We start from the raw sequence: 12,340 nt of genomic DNA, 5'->3' as shown, positions 1-12,340 counted from the left end.
CACCCCCTTCAATCAGCTGACTTTGACAGCTCGCTGCGCGTGCGCCCGCACGTTTGTTATTATTTTGGTCCCGTTAGGTCAACCTGCACCTGCCGCCAGGTTCCGTGTCCCGTCCCGTCGTAGGGTTGTTGCATTTGTGTGGGTGCGTCGTTCGCGAGTGTGAAGGTGGAAGAAAAAAAAAGTCCTAATTTCTAACAGCGTAATAAGTTCGGGCACACAACCGGTGTTCCGTCTAGCTTGCTCCACCCCGAGACGATCGCGTCCCAAATGGCCAGTTCCTTTCCGCCACAGTGGAAGCAACGTTTCGTGACCATTGGAAGCGCGTCGACTGCTGCCATCCGCTACACCGACCGTGAACTAGAGCGCCGCAGCGAGTACTGACTTGGCGGGCGGTTTCGACTCCGGATTTCAACAGGTTTTCGAGGATGGACGCTTCTGCCGGCGGTGGCGGAGACTCCACTGGTAAGGGGGAGGACGAAGACGAGAGTTCCTCGTCGTCCGTAGATGGGGGTGTTCAGACGACGCTGGACGAGTTCCGGGAGAGGTGGCAGCAGGAGCTGAAGAAGGAACCGGGAACGGCGCAGAACGTGGCGGTCGCCGAACAGGATCAGAACCAGAACCTTTCGGTTGAGCAGAGGGCGCGGGCGCTGTTCCTGGAAGGCTCGGAGATGGAACGCGTCGGGAAGGTTTTTGAGGCGATGCGACTCTACCGCAGGGCGGTTCAGTTGGTTCCGGATATCGAGTTTAGGGTGTACGAGAAGCGCACTCCGGCCAAGCAGGCTTCGGGTGATGTCAGCGCTTCTTCCGAAATTGACGCCCTGTCCAATGAGCTCTTGGAGGTCACCCTCGACGAGGACGATGAAAATCTGGAAAACGTAGACATGGTGCTTCGCTTCCAGAACTTGCTGGCCAAGTCGCGCAAACTGTTTGAAAGAGCGTCCGGCGATCGGGGTCTGATCGTGACTTCGGCGCACTTTTCCGATCTGCCGATGGAGGTCATTCTGTACATTTTGCGCTGGGTCGTTTCGTCGGATTTGGATCTTCGCTCGATGGAGCGGTTTGGGCGCGTCTGCCGTGGATTCTACCTGCTGGCGCGGGATCCGGAAATTTGGCGCCGGGCGTGCGTTAGGCTGTGGGGTGTCAACGTGGGCAACCTGAAAGGTTCCCCGTTCGCCAGCTGGCGCGAGATGTACATCAACCGGCCGCGCGTCCACTTCCACGGGTGCTACATCAGCCGAACGAGCTATCTCCGGTACGGCGAAAACAGCTTCCAGGACCAGTTCTACCGGCCGGTCCAGCTGGTCGAGTACTACCGGTACTTCCGCTTCTTCGCCGACGGATCCGTCCTGATGCTGACCAGCGCCGAAGAGCCGCAGAGTTGCGTCGGAAAGCTGAAGCCCCGCTCGCCAGTCCAGAACGAGATCCTCAAGGGACACTACCGGTAAGCGTCATCAACACCTCTTAATTCAACCTCTAAAAACAAATCCCCATTTCTAGCCTCCGCAACGACGAGCTCATCATCGCCGTCCAGCGCAAGCGGTCGAACGTGCAGAGTCAGCGGCCCGGCCGCAAGAAGGAAATCGAGGCGGAGTTTGGCCAGCAAACGCTGTACCTGGAGCTGGGCATCGTGAGCACGGCCAAGCGGGCCTTCTCGCAGCTGCACTGGCGCCAGTACTCGATGGTTCAGCTGCGCAACAACCAGGAAACGACGACCACGTTCGAGCTGAACTCGTCCAAGTATCCGACGTTGTTCTTTTCGCGCGTCAAAAGCTACCACCAAGAGTCGGAGGGGCCGCTCAAGTGAGCTAACAGTACACAACAGCTGATGTTTTTTTGTATGAATTTCTTCTTTATTCGGTTACTTATTATGACAAAATTGTGGATTACAAAAGGTTAATAAAGGTATATAATAGCTCTATCCGTATAAATGTTTAAAAACATAAAGTCTATTCTTATAAAATAAAGCGCACATGACTTTGCACATCAAATGCCTGTTTGCAACTTTGATCTACTTAAATTCCCTAAATTGTTAAATTTGTTCTCCTTGAAAACAATACTCAATATTGGTTAAGAAACTGACTGGAATCTATACTGTGGTATTTTGCACGTGGCTGATCTTTTACTAACTGTTTCGCTTGGCCTGATTTTGACTGTATAAAAATTTGAGTTTATTTGACAACTCACATCAAATGTTTGTTCTTTTGCTCATATTTTTTATATAGATGACAAATTATTTTTAACCTAGATTGTAGAATATTTTATTAAATACATATAAACTTTTATGTTTGAAAATAGATTTGCTCATATTTTCCGAAACGGGAAAATACTTAAGTGAGCGCTTTAATTAAATTGACATACAAAAATAGAAAAAAAAATTTAAACAAATAGTTTTTTTATTCAAACATTCTAAACATATAAAAAATCAAGATTTTAAAAATACAAGAAAGTTGAATAAAATATTTCAGAATTTTTATTTAACTTTTTAATTTATAAGTTGAAATATTTTTATTTGAGTTCGTTTCGCGGTGCCTGTCCGTCGGGACGCATTTTTTTCGCGTTCCGTTTTCGTCCATCGTCGTCGGTGTGTATTTCGGGTGAGTTCGTGCGTGTGTGTGTGTGTGTGTGAAGGTGCGGCTAGCTCTGGTTGTCACGATGACAGCAGAGCTGAGCCAGTTCGTTTCGCGGTGCCTGTCCGTCGGGACGCATTTTTTTTTTCGCGTTCCGTTTTCGTCGATCGTCGTCGGTGTGTATTTCGGGTGAGTTCGTGCGTGTGTGTGTGAAGGTGCGGCTAGCTCTGGTTGTCACGATGACAGCAGAGCTGAGCCAGTTCGTTTCGCGGTGCCTGTCCGTCGGGACGCATTTTTTTTTTTTTTTTCGCGTTCCGTTTTCGTCGATCGTCGTCGGTGTGTATTTCGGGTGAGTTCGTGCGTGTGTGTGTGTGTGAAGGTGCGGCTAGCTCTGGTTGTCACGATGACAGCAGAGCTGAGCCAGTTCGTTTCGCGGTGCCTGTCCGTCGGGACGCATTTTTTTTTTCGCGTTCCGTTTTCGTCGATCGTCGTCGGTGTGTATTTCGGGTGAGTTCGTGCGTGTGTGTGTGAAGGTGCGGCTAGCTCTGGTTGTCACGATGACAGCAGAGCTGAGCCAGTTCGTTTCGCGGTGCCTGTCCGTCGGGACGCATTTTTTTTTTTCGCGTTCCGTTTTCGTCGATCGTCGTCGGTGTGTATTTCGGGTGAGTTCGTGCGTGTGTGTGTGTGTGAAGGTGCGGCTAGCTCTGGTTGTCACGATGACAGCAGAGCTGAGCCAGTTCGTTTCGCGGTGCCTGTCCGTCGGGACGCATTTTTTTTTTCGCGTTCCGTTTTCGTCGATCGTCGTCGGTGTGTATTTCGGGTGAGTTCGTGCGTGTGTGTGTGTGTGAAGGTGCGGCTAGCTCTGGTTGTCATGATGACAGCAGAGCTGAGCCAGTTCATTTCGAGGTGCCTGTCCGTCGGGACGCATTTTTTTTCGCGTTCCGTTTTCGTCGATCGTCGTCGGTGTGTATTTCGGGTGAGTTCGTGCGTGTGTGTGTGTGTGAAGGTGCGGCTAGCTCTGGTTGTCACGATGACAGCAGAGCTGAGCCAGTTCGTTTCGCGGTGCCTGTCCGTCGGGACGCATTTTTTTTTTTCGCGTTCCGTTTTCGTCGATCGTCGTCGGTGTGTATTTCGGGTGAGTTCGTGCGTGTGTGTGTGTGTGAAGGTGCGGCTAGCTCTGGTTGTCACGATGACAGCAGAGCTGAGCCAGTTCGTTTCGCGGTGCCTGTCCGTCGGGACGCATTTTTTTTCGCGTTCCGTTTTCGTCCATCGTCGTCGGTGTGTATTTCGGGTGAGTTCGTGCGTGTGTGTGTGTGTGTGTGAAGGTGCGGCTAGCTCTGGTTGTCACGATGACAGCAGAGCTGAGCCAGTTCGTTTCGCGGTGCCTGTCCGTCGGGACGCATTTTTTTTTTCGCGTTCCGTTTTCGTCGATCGTCGTCGGTGTGTATTTCGGGTGAGTTCGTGCGTGTGTGTGTGAAGGTGCGGCTAGCTCTGGTTGTCACGATGACAGCAGAGCTGAGCCAGTTCGTTTCGCGGTGCCTGTCCGTCGGGACGCATTTTTTTTTTTCGCGTTCCGTTTTCGTCGATCGTCGTCGGTGTGTATTTCGGGTGAGTTCGTGCGTGTGTGTGTGAAGGTGCGGCTAGCTCTGGTTGTCACGATGACAGCAGAGCTGAGCCAGTTCGTTTCGCGGTGCCTGTCCGTCGGGACGCATTTTTTTTTTCGCGTTCCGTTTTCGTCGATCGTCGTCGGTGTGTATTTCGGGTGAGTTCGTGCGTGTGTGTGTGTGTGAAGGTGCGGCTAGCTCTGGTTGTCACGATGACAGCAGAGCTGAGCCAGTTCGTTTCGCGGTGCCTGTCCGTCGGGACGCATTTTTTTTTTCGCGTTCCGTTTTCGTCGATCGTCGTCGGTGTGTATTTCGGGTGAGTTCGTGCGTGTGTGTGTGTGTGAAGGTGCGGCTAGCTCTGGTTGTCACGATGACAGCAGAGCTGAGCCAGTTCGTTTCGCGGTGCCTGTCCGTCGGGACGCATTTTTTTCGCGTTCCGTTTTCGTCCATCGTCGTCGGTGTGTATTTCGGGTGAGTTCGTGCGTGTGTGTGTGTGTGTGAAGGTGCGGCTAGCTCTGGTTGTCACGATGACAGCAGAGCTGAGCCAGTTCGTTTCGCGGTGCCTGTCCGTCGGGACGCATTTTTTTTTTCGCGTTCCGTTTTCGTCGATCGTCGTCGGTGTGTATTTCGGGTGAGTTCGTGCGTGTGTGTGTGTGTGAAGGTGCGGCTAGCTCTGGTTGTCACGATGACAGCAGAGCTGAGCCAGTTCGTTTCGCGGTGCCTGTCCGTCGGGACGCATTTTTTTTTTCGCGTTCCGTTTTCGTCGATCGTCGTCGGTGTGTATTTCGGGTGAGTTCGTGCGTGTGTGTGTGAAGGTGCGGCTAGCTCTGGTTGTCACGATGACAGCAGAGCTGAGCCAGTTCGTTTCGCGGTGCCTGTCCGTCGGGACGCATTTTTTTTTTTTTTTCGCGTTCCGTTTTCGTCGATCGTCGTCGGTGTGTATTTCGGGTGAGTTCGTGCGTGTGTGTGTGTGTGAAGGTGCGGCTAGCTCTGGTTGTCACGATGACAGCAGAGCTGAGCCAGTTCGTTTCGCGGTGCCTGTCCGTCGGGACGCATTTTTTTTTTCGCGTTCCGTTTTCGTCGATCGTCGTCGGTGTGTATTTCGGGTGAGTTCGTGCGTGTGTGTGTGAAGGTGCGGCTAGCTCTGGTTGTCACGATGACAGCAGAGCTGAGCCAGTTCGTTTCGCGGTGCCTGTCCGTCGGGACGCATTTTTTTTTTTTTTTTCGCGTTCCGTTTTCGTCGATCGTCGTCGGTGTGTATTTCGGGTGAGTTCGTGCGTGTGTGTGTGTGTGAAGGTGCGGCTAGCTCTGGTTGTCACGATGACAGCAGAGCTGAGCCAGTTCGTTTCGCGGTGCCTGTCCGTCGGGACGCATTTTTTTTTTTCGCGTTCCGTTTTCGTCGATCGTCGTCGGTGTGTATTTCGGGTGAGTTCGTGCGTGTGTGTGTGAAGGTGCGGCTAGCTCTGGTTGTCACGATGACAGCAGAGCTGAGCCAGTTCGTTTCGCGGTGCCTGTCCGTCGGGACGCATTTTTTTTTTTCGCGTTCCGTTTTCGTCGATCGTCGTCGGTGTGTATTTCGGGTGAGTTCGTGCGTGTGTGTGTGTGTGAAGGTGCGGCTAGCTCTGGTTGTCACGATGACAGCAGAGCTGAGCCAGTTCGTTTCGCGGTGCCTGTCCGTCGGGACGCATTTTTTTTTTCGCGTTCCGTTTTCGTCGATCGTCGTCGGTGTGTATTTCGGGTGAGTTCGTGCGTGTGTGTGTGTGTGAAGGTGCGGCTAGCTCTGGTTGTCATGATGACAGCAGAGCTGAGCCAGTTCATTTCGAGGTGCCTGTCCGTCGGGACGCATTTTTTTTCGCGTTCCGTTTTCGTCGATCGTCGTCGGTGTGTATAGACAAATCCAGCGAAAGCTCAACGCTGCTTTTTGATGGTGAGAGATTTGACAGCTCCCATACTAAATGTCTCGATTTTCATACTTTTTGTTAATTTTCTTCTAAAATAAAACACTTAACATATGAAAACTATATATTTTTGGTGCCCAAAATTCCTGCTGAATCGAATGGTGTACTTATCTCAATTGCAAATTTTTCGAACAGTTTTTATTTAAATAATATTCTAGACACATTTTGTGCACCTAATCAATCAATACTTTAATCAGAAATAATCATTTTATTGCTTAAAAATTGAATTTTCCTGAGCTCCCTTTTTCAAATACATGGAAGCTGTCATTTCTAACACCATTGGCCACCTAGCGGCCATTTCAAACTGGATACGTCTATTTCGGGTGAGTTCGTGCGTGTGTGTGTGTGTGAAGGTGCGGCTAGCTCTGGTTGTCACGATGACAGCAGAGCTGAGCCAGTTCGTTTCGCGGTGCCTGTCCGTCGGGACGCATTTTTTTTTTTTCGCGTTCCGTTTTCGTCGATCGTCGTCGGTGTGTATTTCGGGTGAGTTCGTGCGTGTGTGTGTGTGTGTGAAGGTGCGGCTAGCTCTGGTTGTCACGATGACAGCAGAGCTGAGCCAGTTCGTTTCGCGGTGCCTGTCCGTCGGGACGCATTTTTTTTTCGCGTTCCGTTTTCGTCGATCGTCGTCGGTGTGTATTTCGGGTGAGTTCGTGCGTGTGTGTGTGAAGGTGCGGCTAGCTCTGGTTGTCACGATGACAGCAGAGCTGAGCCAGTTCGTTTCGCGGTGCCTGTCCGTCGGGACGCATTTTTTTTTTCGCGTTCCGTTTTCGTCGATCGTCGTCGGTGTGTATTTCGGGTGAGTTCGTGCGTGTGTGTGTGAAGGTGCGGCTAGCTCTGGTTGTCACGATGACAGCAGAGCTGAGCCAGTTCGTTTCGCGGTGCCTGTCCGTCGGGACGCATTTTTTTCGCGTTCCGTTTTCGTCCATCGTCGTCGGTGTGTATTTCGGGTGAGTTCGTGCGTGTGTGTGTGAAGGTGCGGCTAGCTCTGGTTGTCACGATGACAGCAGAGCTGAGCCAGTTCGTTTCGCGGTGCCTGTCCGTCGGGACGCATTTTTTTTTTCGCGTTCCGTTTTCGTCGATCGTCGTCGGTGTGTATTTCGGGTGAGTTCGTGCGTGTGTGTGTGAAGGTGCGGCTAGCTCTGGTTGTCACGATGACAGCAGAGCTGAGCCAGTTCGTTTCGCGGTGCCTGTCCGTCGGGACGCATTTTTTTTTTCGCGTTCCGTTTTCGTCGATCGTCGTCGGTGTGTATTTCGGGTGAGTTCGTGCGTGTGTGTGTGAAGGTGCGGCTAGCTCTGGTTGTCACGATGACAGCAGAGCTGAGCCAGTTCGTTTCGCGGTGCCTGTCCGTCGGGACGCATTTTTTTTTTCGCGTTCCGTTTTCGTCGATCGTCGTCGGTGTGTATTTCGGGTGAGTTCGTGCGTGTGTGTGTGTGTGAAGGTGCGGCTAGCTCTGGTTGTCACGATGACAGCAGAGCTGAGCCAGTTCGTTTCGCGGTGCCTGTCCGTCGGGACGCATTTTTTTTTTTCGCGTTCCGTTTTCGTCGATCGTCGTCGGTGTGTATTTCGGGTGAGTTCGTGCGTGTGTGTGTGTGAAGGTGCGGCTAGCTCTGGTTGTCACGATGACAGCAGAGCTGAGCCAGTTCGTTTCGCGGTGCCTGTCCGTCGGGACGCATTTTTTTTCGCGTTCCGTTTTCGTCCATCGTCGTCGGTGTGTATTTCGGGTGAGTTCGTGCGTGTGTGTGTGTGTGTGAAGGTGCGGCTAGCTCTGGTTGTCACGATGACAGCAGAGCTGAGCCAGTTCGTTTCGCGGTGCCTGTCCGTCGGGACGCATTTTTTTTTTCGCGTTCCGTTTTCGTCGATCGTCGTCGGTGTGTATTTCGGGTGAGTTCGTGCGTGTGTGTGTGTGTGAAGGTGCGGCTAGCTCTGGTTGTCATGATGACAGCAGAGCTGAGCCAGTTCATTTCGAGGTGCCTGTCCGTCGGGACGCATTTTTTTTCGCGTTCCGTTTTCGTCGATCGTCGTCGGTGTGTATTTCGGGTGAGTTCGTGCGTGTGTGTGTGTGTGAAGGTGCGGCTAGCTCTGGTTGTCACGATGACAGCAGAGCTGAGCCAGTTCGTTTCGCGGTGCCTGTCCGTCGGGACGCATTTTTTTTTTTCGCGTTCCGTTTTCGTCGATCGTCGTCGGTGTGTATTTCGGGTGAGTTCGTGCGTGTGTGTGTGTGTGAAGGTGCGGCTAGCTCTGGTTGTCACGATGACAGCAGAGCTGAGCCAGTTCGTTTCGCGGTGCCTGTCCGTCGGGACGCATTTTTTTCGCGTTCCGTTTTCGTCCATCGTCGTCGGTGTGTATTTCGGGTGAGTTCGTGCGTGTGTGTGTGTGTGTGAAGGTGCGGCTAGCTCTGGTTGTCACGATGACAGCAGAGCTGAGCCAGTTCGTTTCGCGGTGCCTGTCCGTCGGGACGCATTTTTTTTTTCGCGTTCCGTTTTCGTCGATCGTCGTCGGTGTGTATTTCGGGTGAGTTCGTGCGTGTGTGTGTGAAGGTGCGGCTAGCTCTGGTTGTCACGATGACAGCAGAGCTGAGCCAGTTCGTTTCGCGGTGCCTGTCCGTCGGGACGCATTTTTTTTTTCGCGTTCCGTTTTCGTCGATCGTCGTCGGTGTGTATTTCGGGTGAGTTCGTGCGTGTGTGTGTGAAGGTGCGGCTAGCTCTGGTTGTCACGATGACAGCAGAGCTGAGCCAGTTCGTTTCGCGGTGCCTGTCCGTCGGGACGCATTTTTTTTTTCGCGTTCCGTTTTCGTCGATCGTCGTCGGTGTGTATTTCGGGTGAGTTCGTGCGTGTGTGTGTGTGTGAAGGTGCGGCTAGCTCTGGTTGTCACGATGACAGCAGAGCTGAGCCAGTTCGTTTCGCGGTGCCTGTCCGTCGGGACGCATTTTTTTTTTCGCGTTCCGTTTTCGTCGATCGTCGTCGGTGTGTATTTCGGGTGAGTTCGTGCGTGTGTGTGTGTGAAGGTGCGGCTAGCTCTGGTTGTCACGATGACAGCAGAGCTGAGCCAGTTCATTTCGAGGTGCCTGTCCGTCGGGACGCATTTTTTTCGCGTTCCGTTTTCGTCCATCGTCGTCGGTGTGTTTTTCTCGTTAGTCATGTATTTGATACACATCACAGTCGGATTTCTTTGTTCTATGATTTGCAATTGTTTCACGGGAAGATTCTTTTTAAATTGCGTCAGCAAAATATAAATTATCATTCAATTCGACCATTCGTTTCCCGCGAATCACGGCGACAAATATTGTTTCAACGCGATTGTTCAAGTCCTTCAGATAACATCATAACTCTTCAGTCATTAATTGGTCGCTCATCTTATAATAATTTAAAAGTATAAATAGTCTCAGGGCAACTCTACGTAAATATGTTACGCTGAGTTTAATATTTCACCTTTTAATCACACATAATTTTGATTCTATCTTTCCACAGCCGGCTGTCTAAGATTGAATCATTTATGTTAAACTCAACACCAAATAACCGGGAACGGTCTCATCCGCATCATCCGATTGTTTGCCTTGAGAATACATAATACATCACCCTATTCAACAAAATTCATTGATTATTGGGCCACATCATCATCCTCTATGATGAATCCTGGCCATTACCCTTCCCCACTAACAAAATCCCAAGTAGAAGTAGTTTTCCGGCACACGCGGGGGTGTGGATATCGTATAGAACCCACCCTTGGTAGCAGCCTGTGCTAACTAACATTCCCGTCCCATCCCCTCGAGATCTACAAACTGACATGGCGGGCGCCGTTGGTGGCCAACGACTGTTTCCTATTCGCACCGGCTCTAGTTTTGATGATCGTGATGTTTTATCTTTTCAGCGCATTCATGCATGCTGTTGATAAGGGAAACATCATTTGATCGTTGAAGCGTGTGACCAGTTGTGCTGATGGGATATTACGGTCCTGTTCAGCAACGGAGAAGGACAACCATGGGTGGTCTCTCATGCTCATGCTCATGCTTATAAGTTGAAATATTTTTATTTATTTTTTTTGCTGTTTTTGAATTTTAACTTTTTTCAATTAATGGAATAGAAAAAAATACCTGAGAGATACCCACTGACTCAAATCCTAAGGCAAAAATAAGTAACTGTGAAAATTTTGAGCGAAATCGGTTTAGGGTCGCAATAGCTCGCTGAAGTTGGTGGAAAAAAAAACATTTCATACAAAAACGTCCTCTTTAAATCGCTAATAATTCGCCAGGGTTAACTCGGATCGTTTTGCGGTCTTCGATAAAGTTGTCTGTCATAAAATTTTACATAAGAAACTCACACTTGACAATGATCCGACACGTTTAACGCCAACTTTTGGCAGAGTTTTTAAATTTTAGCTTTTTGTCATACATTTTTGCCGATTTGGCTCAAAATTGGCACAGTTACTATTTGTTTCCTCAAAGAATCGAACCAGGGGGTATTTCTTAACCCTCTAACGCCCATGGTAGCACCAGTGCACCAAGACTTTGAGATCGGATTTCTCGAAGATACACGCAGAAAAATAAGGCATATTTGAATCAACAAAACGTTTTGTTGATTTGAAAATCAAATTTTTTGTTGAATCAACGCTAAACGTCAAAGCAGCTTTTTCAAAACAACAAAAGACTTGTGTGGAATCGATAAAATCAAGGTTTGTTTCAACGCAAAATCGGCGTTGATTATATTCAACAAAAATTTTGTTGATTCAAACCTCGTACAGGCTGATTCTACAAAACTTTTTTCTGCGTGTATGACAATCATTAGGTCTATTCCCGTACCTGCAGAATTGCAGAATTTCTGCAGCTTCTGCAGAATTCTGCAGCCAGCATAAGTCACTTTTTTGCAGCACGTTCCCGTACTTTTCAGCTCGCTCTCTTCATCTCTCTCTTTTGCAAAGTTCTGCAAGGAGAGAAGCCGCAAAACTTTTGCCTGGGTAGCGCGTTCCAGTACTTTTTCTGCAATATTGTACACAGTTGAGTAGATTTACTCAAATTGGGTATTAAAGTTTTTTTTTTTATTGTTAAAAAAGGGATTGACAAAAATTGAATTGAAAAAAGTTTACCTTTACCTTTGTTTTATGCAACTCAACATTTTATTTAAAAGATGCTTATGCGACGACTTATGCTTAGGTAGAAATTATACATTGGAAACAATTCAAAACTTTTACATTAGGTAAAAAATAGAAATGAGAGTTGCAGGTAAGTTCAACAAATATAATTAAAAAAAATGACGAACAAAGGTTTAATATAGAAGGGATCATAAATACATGTTTTGATAACAGACCATTTGAAGGATTTTTTATTCAGGATAATTTATTTCAGGATTTCAGGATTTAATTAATTAATTCGAAATAAAAAATCAAAAGTTTGAATATTTAAGAGTTTAGAACATCAAAATTCAAAATCTACAGTTAAAAAATTCAAAGAAATTATAATTTGAAAAAAAGTAAAATTTCAAAATTTTGTATATAAAAAAAAAAACTCAATTTTAAAAAAAGATACAGTTTGTACTCTGTTATCCGAAGACCTCTTCAAAATTTCTAATCTCTAAATCCTCTAAATATGCGTTTCTAACCTAGAATATGACTCCAACATATGTGTATTTTTTATGATTCAAGATGGCGGCAATTTAAGAATTTAAGAATTAAAGAATTTACGAATTTAAGAATTTAAGAATTTACGAATTTAAGAATTTAAGAATTTAAGAAGAATTGTGGTGCAGAGTATACCGTATATTTTTTAATAAAATGTATATCAATTTTAATAATATAAAATATGATGTGTAAACAACGTAACATATGTTTCAGCAAAAATTGTATGGTCATCAATTATATAATCAATTATATTTATTATTTATTTGGTATAGTCTAATACCTTTTTATGATTCCTTCATTGAAAGTTCAATAAAATACATTGAACATTTTGGTTCATATAAGAATACAAATTGGTAGCACCATCACAGGTACAATTTATTATTAGCCAATTAAATATACCTAGTATTTTAACAGATATATTTAGTCTGTTCAAAAACAATTTAAGATCAGAAATCAATCTTTAAACAATAAAACCAGACATTAAAAAATACCCCAACATCCATCAATTCCAAATATACAAATGTCCCTTCAAAAAGACTACTTAAATTTAGTAATAATAAAACATAAAACTTATTACAACTACATAATAATAAAATGCT

At 47.4% G+C, this 12,340-nt stretch overlaps 1 protein-coding gene across 1 annotated transcript; it reads left to right on the top strand.

The window, feature by feature from the left end:
* Positions 1-57: 57 nt before the first annotated feature.
* Positions 58-2,340, top strand: LOC120416510 (F-box only protein 9). Its single transcript, XM_039578227.2, has 2 exons — positions 58-1,441; positions 1,498-2,340. The coding sequence occupies exons 1-2, from the start codon at positions 426-428 to the stop codon at positions 1,802-1,804; spliced, it is 1,323 nt and encodes a 440-aa protein (XP_039434161.1). The 5' UTR covers positions 58-425; the 3' UTR covers positions 1,805-2,340.
* The last annotated feature ends 10,000 nt before the right edge of the window (positions 2,341-12,340 follow it).

This window comes from Culex pipiens, chromosome 3, assembly GCF_016801865.2.
Source record: "Culex pipiens pallens isolate TS chromosome 3, TS_CPP_V2, whole genome shotgun sequence".
Lineage (NCBI taxonomy): Eukaryota > Metazoa > Arthropoda > Insecta > Diptera > Culicidae > Culex > Culex pipiens.
The sequence above is the reverse complement of the archived record's forward strand: the minus strand, read 5'-3'. Positions and strand labels throughout refer to the sequence as shown.

Bases quoted from the DNA above. Each gene is read 5' to 3' on its own strand.
- LOC120416510 (XM_039578227.2), top strand. From the start codon at position 426: ATGGACGCTTCTGCCGGCGGTGGCGGAGACTCCACTGGTAAGGGGGAG. The intron at 1,442-1,497 runs GTAAGCGTCATC...CCCCATTTCTAG, and splicing joins ATCCTCAAGGGACACTACCG to CCTCCGCAACGACGAGCTCA.